The 15,587-nt window shown below is 40.1% G+C and overlaps 1 protein-coding gene across 1 annotated transcript; it reads left to right on the top strand.

Annotated features, from left to right (window-relative positions):
• Window positions 1-905: 905 nt before the first annotated feature.
• LOC100821006 lies at window positions 906-5,391 on the top strand. Its single transcript, XM_003569543.4, has 5 exons — window positions 906-1,102; window positions 2,248-2,308; window positions 2,386-2,504; window positions 4,137-4,186; window positions 5,020-5,391. The coding sequence occupies exons 1-5, from the start codon at window positions 959-961 to the stop codon at window positions 5,060-5,062; spliced, it is 417 nt and encodes a 138-aa protein (XP_003569591.1). The 5' UTR covers window positions 906-958; the 3' UTR covers window positions 5,063-5,391.
• The last annotated feature ends 10,196 nt before the right edge of the window (window positions 5,392-15,587 follow it).

Below are 15,587 nucleotides of genomic sequence, written 5' to 3'. Positions count from 1 at the left end.
CTCATGCAATTAGAAGTGCTGCTGATCTTGCTCATGTATACGATCGATCTTCTGAGCCTTATGGCAATGTCTGTTCACCTGCACTACATTTTGTTCTGTTTGCAGATGAATCTAATTTTATTTTCTGTGTTTTGTGCTCCAATTTGCAGTTCTTGCTTTAGAAGCTTTTCTGTTGATGTTTGCATGGCAAAACCATGTCGGTGTCCTTGATGATGCACGCTTCGATACTAAGCCTAATCGAGAAAATGCATTTGTTTATAATTCGGTTTATCCTTATACCTGGTGAAAGTGAATAGAAATTACTTTCTGTTTTCCATTCTGTGTTGTGATTGTTGAATTTATGAGTTACGGGTCTCACTGCTCTTTGTTTTCTCTTGTCGTGCCACTTTTAATTTACACTCTTGCAGGCTTGAGGCCTCCAACGTTTTGGTTGTGTTGTACATGGTAAAGTACAACTTTTATACACATGGAATACTGTTTAGCTTGATTAGCTCCTTTGTGGTGGATTGCTACGAGTGAGTAGTGACCGTCTCCTCACCAAACGGGAGTTGACATATGGTTCATGTTTGTTAATTTTTGAAATTAGTTTGATGAGAAAGACAATCAGGGCTATGTGATACATCTTGCTAATAAAACTGGAATACTAGTATATTCACAATTTTTTCTAAAAAAAACTGATATTTCGTCTGATTAGTTTCTCAAATATTGATATTCATTCCCCAACTTCCATCTCTCTTTGGACACGCAAGTGCTGCGACCTGCGACCAGGCCGTAAAAGAGTTTACACGGCCTTGGGCCATTGTCAGACCCGAGCAAGCCCGACCCATCTGTTCCTTCCCCATCTGGCCCTTCGGGCTTCGGCCATGGAAGCTTAGCAGCCTAGCAGGCATGGGAGTCTTTTTCCCCATAAAAAAAGCAGGCATGAAATTGAGCAAAAAAGGAAAGGGCAAAGCAAGAGATGGGGGGAGGAGGAGGAGGCTTACGAGAAGCCGATGGAGACGACGAGGGGAGTGGTAAGGAGGAGGCGCTCGCATCAAGTAGGCTACTTGACCCGGGATTCAAGCCCTCAAAGCTTTCCCAGGACCGGCTCGACAAATTTAAGGTCTTCTTTTCCTACTTGGATTTCTCGAATTTCTATGCGAATCTTGTGCTGTTCTTGATCCACGCACGTGGAGGATCCTTGCTTTTAACCGGTCTAGTTCCTGCAGTTACGCAGGAAACCTAAATTAAGTTAGTTATCATGGAAGAGCACATTAGGGCAGGACAAAATTGGTCTCTCCCTCCCTTGCTCCGTCCTCAATAACCGGGGGTGTTCAAGCTGCAGGCTTTAACTGCTGTCCATGTCATACAGAGTGGCGAGCGCACCTTAATGTATGAGTGAAGTGTTGGGTTTCTTGTGTGTCCTTGGTTGGTACTATCACACACCAAGTTGTTCATAGAGTTTTATTTCTCCTATAGACTAAATGTATAAATTTTAGGAATCATTTGGCTTTGTTTCCAGAATAAAGTAGTCTGATGAAGTCTGGACTTCATGTGGCTTAAGTCAGCTTCTGATTTGTGATAGTTAAGAGTGTCTGACTTCAGACAGATGATGTATTGAACAATTGATAGCCATTGAACTTTAAAATTTAAGAATGCAGTTTTTCAGTGTCTAGAAAATCCTGCAGTTAAGGGAAAAATGTACTTGTAAAAAGCCGTAATAATTTCTTTATATTAATCATTAATTTTGGAATTCACAGTTGCTTTGTGGAAATACGGAGGGAGACGATATTATGCCCTAAAGTCCATAGCCAGTTAGCAAACCGCATACTGTACACGCACGTTGATGAATGTAACAAATAAATAAACAGTGCAAACTGAGAGAGGAAGTTTAGTACGTAGCAGTTAGCACATCTGTGGAATGTTGAATGGAACACTATTTGTGTACTAGAGTTTGGGTTGGTGTGTAGAAAATATATTCCTATATGCACTCAGGGATAAACTGGATGTGATGTTTTAGTTTGGGCTTATTATCTGTCCTGTGCCTACCAAGATCGTTAACCAGATGCTGGTCTTGATACTTCTCAAGGAGTTCAAGTCGAGAAGCAAAATTTCATATTCCCAACAATCTCAACCCTGAAAACGACAAATTTCCAAACATGTGTTTGAGTGTTCCTGGCTATCCTTCATAAGTTTTGTTTTGTTGTTCAAAGTTAAGAAAAAAATTCTGAAGTTATCAACTATATTATCTGATCTGTCATGTTGTAGGAATTGCACAAGAAACGGTTACAAATAAAGGAAAAGCAAAAATACAAAGGAAAATCTAGAGGTACCTCTCTTTTGTGTATGTGTGATCACCTGATGATCAGTGTTCTAAGCTATTTTTGTTGGTGTTTGTATTTATAGGAAGCACTGAGAGGAATACCAAAGTAGCCAATGACTTTAAACTCACTAACAAGGATACATCGGTTGATAATACCACAGTAGATGTACAACATACTGCATCAACTACAGAAATCCAAGTGGTATGTCTGGTTATACTTATTGAGAATGTTTGGTTACTAGCACATCAAATTACTAACTTCCTTTGACCTGGATTCATCTTATTGCCTGAGTCTTTCCTCATAGCACATCAAATTAGTAACTTAAAAAGGTTGTCTATAGAAATATCAAATATGTGACCGAGATCTTGGTTATCGATCCCAGTAACTTCTTCCAATTGGTCTTGAGGTGTTGTATATACTCAAGTAATGGAAGAAACGGCTCTACCTTGTCCTTTTGCAACTGTTGTTTGCAAAATACACACTGTTTTATGAGTCCTGTTAACACGTAGCATGTGCCAATGAATAAAGTATTCTTGAGGGCATACCAATGAACTAAGTTTCAAATTATCTTAGTCCTCTGATTTAGTTTAGTTTTAAGTAAAAGTACCTCTTGGCATCAAAGGAAAAGTAATTATCTATTTCTTATATAGTGTTTACAATCTATTGCTCCTATATAACTACAACAAAAGGGCAACGAGCTACCATGTTTGTCCACATAGGCTAAATAATCTCCACCGCTGATATTGATGTTTAACGGTTGAGATAGAAAGGAACGTGAAAAGTTTTTTATTACACACATATGACTTTCCATCAGTACATAAATAAGTTCAAATCAATCACCAACGTATTTGCCTGCACATACGTAGCCACGTAAGACACGGTCAATTCCCCTCCCCACGTGCATGCAGAACCAACGTGCATTGCCGGACTTCACGGAGAGGTCCATGCATACCAGTACATATATAAATGTACGTTATACCAACACCTAATAGATATACTATCAAATTAGATGGTGGATTTAGTAATATAATTGCTAAAGAATAACATGAAAGTCTAAAGCTGTCACATACCAATATCCTCACCAGCTAATTAAATTCATGTGGACAAAATTTAACTAACAGAGAAAACAATGTCAAACAAGTTTGTGCATCACGCATGTAATTTGACTACAAGGTTTCTACAATTTTATATGTTTGTCTAACACCACACAACCGTCTCAAAGTTAATATAATAAATATGTAAAAACAAATGTAACAACAAAAAAAAATCTAGCTGCGCAAATGCGCGGATCACCCAGCTAGTTTATTTTGAAGAAAAAAAACCATCAATTGGTGGCATTTACTTACAAACCAAGGGAAGATTAAGAAAAAATGAAAAGAAAGAGTGATAAACTAGGGTGGTGACTGGTGAGCTACAAGCAACTTCTCAGATGTGCATTATCTAGGGGTATGAATACATGGCTGCACGCGGCACCGGCCAGGCGCCATTTACAAACTAAATAATGCAATATCATTGGAAACAGCATATATTTTGTTATCAACATTTACCCAATATTTTTTCTGTCAGATCGACGTGATTTCTGTAGAATCGATAATTGATGATATCCCTTTTTTTTCGGGGAAAGTTAATGCTAGCCATTGATTCCCAATTGAGTTTACATTATTGCTGTTAGGTGTTAATGCTAGTTACATTTACATCTGTAAGTAAATTAATTGATTTCATACCTTCATGAGTACTGATTTAATTTAGATGGTATTTAGACCACTAATGTTATGAATTTACAAATATGATTTCATAAAAATATCTTGATGATCTATCCCCATTTATTTGCAGGATCTTGCACCATCGCTGCCTTTAAGGAACAAAAGGAAGTTACATTGGGGGTACTATTTCGTTGTTTACCATCATATTACGTAGTAGCTTCTGTTTTCAACACTCTTAGTCTTATGTTACTTTCTACTTAACTTATTTAATATTCAGGGCTTCGAGCAGTTCAAGTGCCTCTTTTCATCAGAAAACTTCATTAACACTGAAAAACTTCACCTTTGGTCACTAAAGAAGTCCATATGCATTCCCCTAATACAAAGTGTTCATAATATATACTCCCTCCATTCCTAAATATAAGATGTTCTAAGTTTAGTCCTAAGTCAAACTTCTTAAAGTTTGTATTAAAACATCGATAACTCTGAATTCGTTTTATTAAATCCATCATGATATATGCTTTCATATTTTACTTATTTGATATTGTAGATATTAGTGTATTTTTATAAACTTAGTCAAACTTAGGACAAAACTAGAACTTCTTACATTCAGGAACGGATGTACTACATTGTACAACTCCTTGAATGGGTGGAGACTTTTACTTAAATCTGATAAAGAAGATGCAATTTTGACTTAACAACTTCTGCATGTAGAAGAAATAGGGCAGGAATGATTCATGCTGCAATGTATTAATAAGCTATTTGTAGCTTATTTTGAGATATTTATAATCAACTTTATCTGATGACGGGCATGAGGTAAACTCTCAGAAAGCAAGGAACTCTGATTCGGAAGATGAGGAAAAAAAAATCAAGCAGGATTGCCATAGTGTTAGGCTAGTATGTTGTGGCATTCTTATGACCATGATTCACAAAATATAATGTGCCAGTTCGCCACCCCTTTTTGTGAAAAGAAATGATTGACTTCCGTTCTTATCACCTCCACGCCATATTTTCAGGCTTGATGTTAAGGAACGGTGGGAGAGAAAAGCGAACATGTGAGTTTCCGAAGATCAGTTTTGTTCTCACAGAAAGAAATTTCCCAACAAGTGGGCAACAGCTAGGGAATGTATCAAATATGTATGTCTTTCAAAGTGTGACCGTGTAAAGACAACTTCATGAATATGATATTTTGCTGCTGCTTGCCTGTAGTGATTATTTAGGTTAGTACAATTGCATAGTGATTTGTCAGTTTTGTGGCAGTTTGGGTGCTTTCTGTCAGTTTGCGGCATAGTAGTATTCCCTTCATTTCAAAATAAGTGACGTGGATTTGTATAAATTTTGGGACGGAGGGAGTAGTACAATCTAAGCCCTTGTGCGCCACTGCTTGATTTGGGTGCTTTCTGAATTCTGATGCTATGATCTCCGGGGGTGCTTCAACTCTTCAGTTGCCTGCAGTCTGCAGATGCAAACCTGCAGAGAAACTCGTCCAGATCAGAAACCGAAAGTCACCGTGAACGTTTGTACAATCTGCATCCAACAAATGAGTGCATCTCTCGTGTGACTTACAAAATACGCGATTAAAACAAGAGAAGAAATGGAAGAAGTGACAGCTGATGTGGATGATGTAGGAGTAAACCAACGGTGTCAAGTCAAAAGGTTTACCATAGTTGAAATGTTGTGGGCTCTCTGCCGCTGGTTTAGTCAGTGCATCTGTGATCCTCTAGTGTACCGGCAGAAATTAGTTGGGAAGATTGGATTGGCATTTCCTACGGAGAAAGTCGAAGAAAACAATACGCGGAAACACTTTTCTGTTGTGAGTCGTCTGGTTGAGTTGTACAGATACATGCACGATTGTGCTTCATGCAAACTTTATGTGAGATTAGCAGGATTCCAAAAGTATAGTGATAGGGAAAACGTAACGATTTATAGTCTCACGGCATGTTGGAACCCGTAGAAATTGAAAACACGATAATATGCAACAGAAGTTCCTTGATTGCATCACGAAAGAAACCATTAAATTTTCTTAAAGGACTATGTGTCGGCCATAGTTTTCTCGTGGTATTGTTCATTGCGCAGAGAGAGGCCGGAGACGCCGAAAACGTCCCCATAGCTGCATTCAACTCCGTATTTATCTCTTTAGTCTGAGTTTCGCCTGACACTCTGGCCGCTGGACACGCTAGCTGCACGATCGATGTCAGTCCACATCTCGCTTTGGATGAATTCAGATTCAGAAGAACCGATCATGGAGTAAGCAGCTCACTTCCCACTTCAAAGGAAACCAGACTTAGTCCCCACAACTACGTGCTAACCATAAAACGGGTGGTTCTCATCATCTCATGTCTATCATCAAAGCCTGACAACTGAAATCAAGCTGGTGGTATCAAAGTGGTCACTAGATATAAGTGACCATGCTTAATTTCGCTTCATGTGGAGTCCACCTGAACCCGTGACTCCAACTAAATTCGGCAAGTGAATATAGTCTATTGGCGATTTCACTCTCTTGGTATACCACTTGTTAGCTAGGGTCCGGCCAACATGTTATGTTAACATTTCCTTTTACCATCCTTGGTTCCACTCCCTTCCGTCAGCAGACATGCACGGCTACGGTTGATCCCAATGCGCTGCTCGGATGATTGCAGCGTTTTATGATTTGACTTCATTGGAAGCATTCGTTGTAACTTAGCACAAAAGACCTCGATTGATAAGGTTAGGCACTCGCTGTCTGGCGAACAATGTTACCATTCTTAATTTCCAGCCGACAGCGTGTGATCATCACAACTTTATTAAGACATTAGATACACTACATTATGTGCCTCTCCTGGCTCCACACCCCGTCATTCCCTCTTTTCCCAACCTTCCTCCATCGATCCAATTCTCTGTTCCGACATGGTTTCTCTATTCTCTATTCTGGCATCGTCACGGTGCATATATCACTAAAGCAAATTCTCAAAAAGTTGTGCCGTTAGTACATGGAATACATGGAAAATAAGGGAGTACATGGAAAATAAGTTGGAAAAGTCCAGTTGAAATTCTTCGTTTTGGGTGTGGAAGTTTTCAATTCTTTTGTTCGCCCTTCTCGATCTTAACTTGAGGTGAATGTTTCGGTTTTCAGGTGAAAGGTGTATCTTGTTTGTAGTTCAAGATTGTGACAAGCAAGGGGCCTTCACCTTACTAGTCCTAGATATCCGCGATAGTTCTCCCAGAAATCAAAGTGTTATTAGCACTAGATTTTCTATTGTCAAAATGGATGATAAGTCAGTCAATCAGGGTTACTATACATAACTAGCTGGCTCCAATCCATGTGGTCCTAAATCTCACTATAATATGTATTACTCCTGAAAATTATTATAGTATGAAATTGTAAAATACTCCTTCTGTCCCACTTTAAGTGTCTCAAATTTGCCAAATATGGATGTATTTATATTTAAAAGGCGTTTAGATACATGTAATATTTCGACACTTAATATGAGACGGATGGAGTAGTAGTGTATTAGGAAGATTAAGACAAACACTAATGCACCTGGTTTGAATCAGGCAGAGTGATAGTTAGTTGATTATTAATTGAGTACGTAGTTGCTAGGACTATCACGCAAGGTATCTGGTCCAAGAATTGTATCCATGTTCAAGTCAAAGATCAGTGTTTGAAATATAGAAATGGTGTAATCCATGTTCTTTTTGCCACATCCATGTTTGCAAAAGATTAAACATAGGGGCAAGTCAACTAAGTACATTCAAAGCCTGTGTACGAGAGGGATGCTATCTTGGTGAGGCGGACCGAACAAATTCCTTTGTCTCTTTTTGTGTGTTTAATAATACTATAAGAACAACTACTACAGACACTAACTTATATATACAAACCATGAATTTCAAAAGGATCTTGGAAATAACAAACGAAGATACTAATATTTATTAGACGCTAACTTATACATTTTCTGTTAATTTAGTGAGGGGATTTCCGGTCAAAAAAAAATAGTGAGGGGAATGGGACGAAGGCTTGACTGGTAAAAGCAAGTTTAATTGAGATCCATGCAACAATACACCAGCCTAACTCCTTCCGGTATAAAATGCAAGTCCTTTATAAGTTAGAACAAGAATAATAGGTCCTACTAACCAAGAATAATATCCAAGGGCCAAGTACAACCCATCTACTCTTGGTTACTATACCTACTAACCAAGAAACAAAAAGAAGTATAGAAGCGTCCTCCATTCAGCCATTGCCATTTGCCCATTAGTCGTTGCCTCGGTTGGCTTAGTCCGTACCGCACTGGTGGTTGGAACTTTCGCAGCAGCATGTTTGGATTGGTCGCCCTTGTCCGGTAGAGCGTCGCTGGGTAACGGGGCCGCGTGCTCCGCCGTGCAGGCTCGTGCCTGGCTCGTGCCGGGGCCCTAGCACCCACGCGCCTGCCCATGCCACCTCTTGCGGCTCCCGTTTCCTTGGACATAAAACAAACATGTGGCCACGGACAGGCGCACACGCGGAGCAGGCGTTTAGATCATTTTCAAGCCTTTTTCTAATCGTTTTCATCAATTTGGGTCGCGGTCCGGACAGACCAAGGGGATTTGTCCGTTTGGCTCTAACAATGCTCCCAGCGAGGCCATCCATTTGGCCTCCTTTATTGGTCATAGACATGTAGTTCACATGAAAAAAAATGAGCAAAATGATGACAAACGAAATGCAAATGTGCTGTCCGTCCCGACCCATTTCCAACCCAACTTTGGAATGAAAATGGGTCGTGGCAAACCGAAATCCAGACCCGAGCGGAAATGAATCGTCCCGAAGGGGGACGCGTTTTGTCCGTTTCGGTCCAAACGGACCGGTCCAGCCGCAAATGGGTCTCCCCGCTGGAGTTGCCCTTAAAGTATTGTTTGTGAGCGAGCCATCCATTGGCGATCGGGTCAACGACATGTCGAGCCGTTGATTAAGGCCAGCCATCCAGTTGGCTAAACAAAAGAGCACAACTATATATAGTCTTTCGCCACGTATAAATATGGATTATAACTTTTCACGCAGAGGCACACCACATGTACATAGTCGGACAACGTCTCGAAAATCAAATTCAAGGAATCTAGAGATTTGATGAAGACGCCGTTTTGGCCCTCACTGTCTTTTTCTACGAGAAAGACATACGTTTGCTGATTTCATTAAGATAGAAAAATAGAAAAGTATCAAACTGAATATTTCCAAGGACAAAAACTAAAACAGAAAGCTACATGTTTGCAAACATCATTAATTTTACCTACCAATATCCTTCTTTTGAGATAAGTCATGTCAAAAATCGAGAGATATATGTACTCTTATAAAAGAGTCAGTTGGTGATGGTGGTATGTCACCTCCTTTTATTGTAAAAAACTTTCCATTTCTTTCTAATGCAATTTACTGCAATAAACTGACATGGTAATGGCGTTTTCCATCAGAGTTGGAGATATTATTACTAGCAAATGTCTCTAATATATCATAGTTCCTATTAGTCTAATTTATCTAAACAAACAGTTTAATTTGTATTATTCATAGCAACGCACAGTTATTAGGCTAGTGACTCATTAAGGTAGTGTTTGGTTCTATAGCGAGGTGGAATGGAACGGAACGGTTCTATTCATATAGGAATGGAATGTAATGGAACGGTTCTACTTTTCTATATCCTAAGAACCAAACACTTAGATCATTGGTTCTACTTGGAACCAACTCATTCCTACATTTTTGTGAAATGAGATGGTTAGGCATATTGAGGGAATATTTCCTTTTGAGGAACCATATGGTTCCATTCCACTTCTCTGTGTTCTAAGAACCAAACACATGAATCATCCCAACTTTTGGAACCATTACATTCCAGTTCATGATCTCAACCAAACACTAACTAAAACTCCAGCGGTGGCGCTCTTTGCACACGCTCCATAGAACGTATATGAGCACCTCTCTGAAAAGCAACATAAAACTAATCTTAAAAGGGCAACCGAGCAATAATAGATTTTACATTTTTGGTTATTTCTGGGAAAAGCTTTTCCGCTCGTACATGTACCCGCTTGAGTAATCTAAACCACAAAGGATGCTTTGAGATTATTCATTTTATCCTACATTATTTTATCACAAGTTATTATTCGTTTTATCCTATTCCTTTGTCACCATAATTTCTAAAGCTTTCGGGTTAATTATTTTTTCATGTAAAAAATTGCTTTTCTAAAAGACGGGATAGTAACTAGACTTTCATCCACATGCACACTATCTTGGCAATAAAAGGTCGACACTTGTGTGGTTTGGGTAGATGCGAGAAGGAGAGTGGTGTGTGAGTTGCTTTTAGAGTTAACCAATAAGTGTCTTCTAATCGATAGCGAAGTTTAGATTGTAAATTAAACTGAGACTATAGTTATCTCGCACACCGAAAATTGTCTAGGCACTACTTTGTTACAAAGCTCACCTGTTTGATAAAAACTTGATCTTCTTCTACTTTCTTTCAAAAAGGTCTTCCACATTCTTGAAATTTGAAAAACCAGCACTACGGCTAGTAAGAAGTCAGAAAGCTGCCACATTACCACAACGAAAGTCACTCCTAACCACTTCTTTTTTTGGTGAACCTAGAACTCGAGGAAAAGTACAACATCGAGCACTAACAGATCTCCGTAGCCACAAATCCATAGACCATAGGTAATACCTGTAAGGATATTTGCAAGTAAAAGCAGCATGATGCATGCTCAACCTAACCAGCCATATGTGAAGCGTGTTGGGTTCATGCCTTTGTGCACGAGCCGTTGGTGTACCTAACAGATACAAAGCTCCGGCCCACTTCTAATGTTTCTATATCATCCTTGTATCATTCGCCACAAGGGCATAATAAAATATTTAATTTTTTCCTGTCATGGAGTGGCAATACTCTTTCTGTTTGTCAGCTAGCTCGAGCTAGTCATCACTATGATAATTAAGGACATTCCTGATTAATATTTAGGAATGAAAAGGTGCCCATATATAAGCGACAAGATAAACACTAGGAGCATGTGTATATAGTTATCAACTTAATTCCATGACTTGTCAACTGTTGATTAGTATTCTTGTTACGTGTGAAAGTATTAATTATGACCTAGAGCTTACATTAGATAGACATACTCCTTTTTTGGAGTATTTCTTGGTGATCCATAAGGCCACATGTACATGCGCAGGTGTCTTCTTTCTTTCCCTTCCCAAAAAAAAGGAAAAACAATGAAAGTATTAAGTACCCGGCCGGCTGCTACGTGCATGAGCAGAACTGCGTCCAGAATGTCCGGTCGGGCAGAAAATTTGCAATTTCAGTTGTCATCTATCGTAGGCTCATTTTTATTTTTGCTAAACTTATTTTATATCGTGCTCTAAAATAATAACCATATAATAGGAAAACTTGGTGAAATAAAGAGATCTCTTACAACGACACTTATTATGAGTCAGAGAAAATAGTAAGTAGGCAAATATGGTTAAGCAAACAGTTTACCATAACCCACAAAATGTCGGGCAAAACAGCAGACACAACCATTTCTTTAACTAAAGTTCATAATATTAATTAGCATAGCACGGTGATAATATCAGCTGCTAGTGTGGCATGGTTGTTGACTCGGTTGACGCGTTTCGGAGATGGCAGTTTGATAGTTTGGTTATACGGTGGTGCGGCGCCACGGCAGCCATGGATGTCCGGGCGACAACCATTGTATGTGAGTGATTGCCGCGCTTGGACTGTTGGGGGACCGGATAGTGTGGCGTTGTAGCTTGAGGCAGGAGCGGAGCCAGGATTTCAAAAGTGGGTATGCAAAACTTTTTTTTCTGTGACAAAAAACTAGTCGACGAGAGAGTACGTGTACCAACGGAGGCGAGGAGACGGCGGCAGGCATATACATGATGGACTGACAATTTTAGTCGTACTAGCTAAATGTCCGTGCTTTGCTACGAGATTAAGAATCTGTGGTTGTGGCTTATATTTTTTAAAATTTCTGATATATCTCAAAATATTATTTTTGATTTTTTTAATCTTGAAAATCATCAAAACCAATCAAGAATAGTCAAAAGATCATGATACGTATAAAATGAGTGGCAATTAGATGACTCTGTAGCCATTAAGAGGTAGTATTGTTGGAGTGAACTCGCAACCACCAACTCAGATCTTTATAAGTGTAAAGATTTGGTTTCAGCTCAATTCATCAGTTGCATTCATATTTAGACTGTAACACTACACGTAGACACACCATCGAATGGATAGACACATGAATATGAAAAACCATGATCAAAATCTCACCGATAATGAAACTTAATTACTCCTATCTGCAAGGCAGTGTCCTAAATATAAGCCACGTTGATACGAGACAAAATGTTGGTGAGTCATGCGGTTGGAATTCAAAAGGGCACCTAACATTATACTAATACACTACTATCATACACATGTATACTAAGTAGTGATAAGAGTACCAGTAGTAATTATTCTAGAAAAAAAATACTAGTAGTAATGAAGTTTTAGCTAGCCAAGAAGTCTGGGTATGCATTGCAACCCAGGCATTAGTCTGGCTCCGCCAGACGCTTGAGGGTGAGCGGGGCCATTGTCGGGGTGACGACCTTGGAAAGTGGTGTCGGAGGGCAGCACAAGACGCGTCACATAGGTTGAAGTCGGGGCGATGGCCAGATATATATAGGCTTCGGCCTTGCTGTCTCATTTTTCGCCCAATTTCATGCCAGTTTACTAGGCAACCAACTTCTCAATTTACATAAGAGGGAGAGCTTGGGTGGAAAAAACATCGTGTGCTCACTGCCTTAATTTGCATGCATAACTATCTAAATGCACTTAAATTGTGATGTGTGTCACGGGGCAATGCAGCTGAGCAACTAATTGCTTGCTCAATGACTGCAATAATGATTCTAAATACTCTCTCCGTTCCTAAATACTTGTCGTGGTTTTAGTGATATAACACAACTAAAAAAAATCAACAATATCTCTCCCGATCTAAGATTAGAAGGGAAAGAGGATAGGATCATGCATATGGATACATCAGATATCACCCGCAAAAAAAGGATACGGCAGATATAAAGGAAAGTTAATGTTATCCGTGTAACCATGCATATAATGGATTGGTTGATGGCGATCACTTCTGTTTGACCAGAGACTAGCATTTTGCCTCCCACTACCCTGCACACATCCGACAGCAGGATCGATCCAGAGACACACTCAGATCCTACTACCTTCTGTCGTGTGCCAGAGTGCTAGTAGATACATCGAAGTGGCCGCTGATCATCAAGCAAGAACGAAGAAGAGTGCACTTCGTCGTGGTTCCGCATGTAAACAACTCCAGACTCCAGTTGGCATGCATGCATATATGATTTCTACTGCTAATGGATATATACTTATATAAGTATGAAAAAAAGGTCGCCGTATAAAATGACGTTTGTTTCTTCGATCCTCTGGATCTATCTACCCAGATTTACACATGATGGCAACGTGTAAACACACGAGATGCGCATCGGAATACTATAAATCGACATGCCTGCTCAAGTTCCCCTGTACCGAAAGCAGCAAGGCTTTGGCCGGCGCGTCCACCCGTTCTTCGGTCCAATAATTAAACTACTCGAAGACCGCAAGCACGGGCAAGATTTGGGGTGACGGGGGTGCAAGCACACGCCGCATCAACCGTGCACTGTTCCCGCATTCCGGTGACGAGCACGCAGCTAGCATCAACCACCTCAAACGACTTAAATTTACTCCTACTCATTTTCCTAGCTAGCCCAAAGCGCCTTTTCAGAGGTGGAAGAAGCAACCGCATTCCATTAATACTCCCCTCGTGGTCTGATCGTGCTCCCCCCGTTTTTTTTTCCTTTTTCTCCTTGGCATTTGCACAAATGTGGACTTTGCTTTTGCCAAGAGTCCGTGCCAAAAATGATCGGTGAAGTTGACGATAAGGCTGTAGTTGAACACTGGGGGGAGGTTGGCGATAAGGTTAACTAGAGCTGGATTGACAGGGACCGGATAAACTTAAGATCGCCTTTTGTGCTCTGGATCGAATTAGTTCAGTTATGACTTGTGCATGAATTAACTCGGTCGTCCGGCCGGCCCGTGCTAATAAATCTGCCACACGATTTTAGTTCGGGCTATGTGGGTGTAAAAGATTGAATTTTGGATCGTACTAGTATCAAGGAGTTAAATTGTCGCTTGATATCATACCCGTACATGCAAAACAAAACAAAACAAACGCGTGTGTAAGATCTGATTATCTCACACAGTACGGTCTAGTTAGATCATTCTGCCGCTCTGCCCACTAGCTAGGATTATTTTTTACTCCTTCTCTTCAATGTGGTCATGATGATATTGATGTCAATGGAAGAGGATTTACATCCAGATCAAGCATTCGAGCTTTGCTGCTCCCCGGCATGTATATGCGGTCAAGAGTCAAGACCTTCTACGGAGTATATGTTAATAAGTTACATTGGACCCAAAATATAAGCTAAAGGTTTTATCTTGATTAAAAAAAATTTAAACAAGTTTATGCAACAAAATATTTGCGTCTATGGTGCCAAATCATTTGCTCATAAAAGTAATTGGCATACAAGAGCTTTTTGTGCTAAATTCTTGACTCAAATTTGTCTAAATATGTATATATCTATTCTTAAAAAGCATCTTAGATACATGTAATATTTCGACAACAATTTAGGATCGGAGAGACTGGAGCTTGTATTAAGGATGAATTATATACGGTTGGCTATATTCTTGCAAAATTAAGCTAGTTAATGATGTGTATTGTACTAAGTTGAAAGAATCGACATATATTCCATTAAGATGCATGCCACAGATAATTCTGTGTACTTGTTTTGGCTTGTGTGGCTGTCTTGCTTGGTTGGGTTCATGTAGACGTGCTATATACTCCGTATATGCCTACGGTGTTATTGGGCACTGGAGAACTTTTGTTCGGTTGACCAAATGGATGAGCTTTTACAAGATTGTGTCAAAAAAAAAGTGGGTAGTAGAGTAACCGAGAGGTTCACTCTTCTTTTTTATATTTATCTATTTTCATGAAAACGATGGTGTTACTTTTTTTTCCGAGAAAACGCAAAACTTGCATATCGATGCATTGATAGAAAGAATGTATTTACAAACCCAATAATAGGCCAACAGAACCGAAAACTCAAAACAAGAACACGACCAACAGCTACAAAGCTCTCACTACAACCAACGCCGCCAAACAACCACATGTCTAAATGCCAAAAACACAAAAGTACATGATAGTGAAGAAGACGCCGCGGCCCGTCGGCCTCGCAGAACTCGAAGACAAGCCCATGAGGCATCTCGTCAGCTGCAGAAGCCTCGGGCCGCCGATCGCCGCGCTCATCCCGAACATTGCGCCACCATAGCTCACTGCTCCCTGTTGGTCGTAACAAACATCCCCAACCGCTGGTCGATACCCATCGAGTGCACCCATGAGACCAAGATGCCGCGGCACTGAACCCTCCGCTAGCCACTACCCTTTCCATCCAAGGTCGCGCACTGTCACGATGTCAACATGCCCAAGACCCGGCCACTAAAGCCAAGGCGTATGTCGCAGGAACACGCTCCAGCTAAGGGTTTACCCTCCAAAAACAACGCCTCCAACA

Source organism: Brachypodium distachyon, chromosome 2 (assembly GCF_000005505.3).
Source record: "Brachypodium distachyon strain Bd21 chromosome 2, Brachypodium_distachyon_v3.0, whole genome shotgun sequence".
In the NCBI taxonomy this organism is placed as follows: domain Eukaryota; kingdom Viridiplantae; phylum Streptophyta; class Magnoliopsida; order Poales; family Poaceae; genus Brachypodium; species Brachypodium distachyon.
The sequence above is the reverse complement of the archived record's forward strand: the minus strand, read 5'-3'. Positions and strand labels throughout refer to the sequence as shown.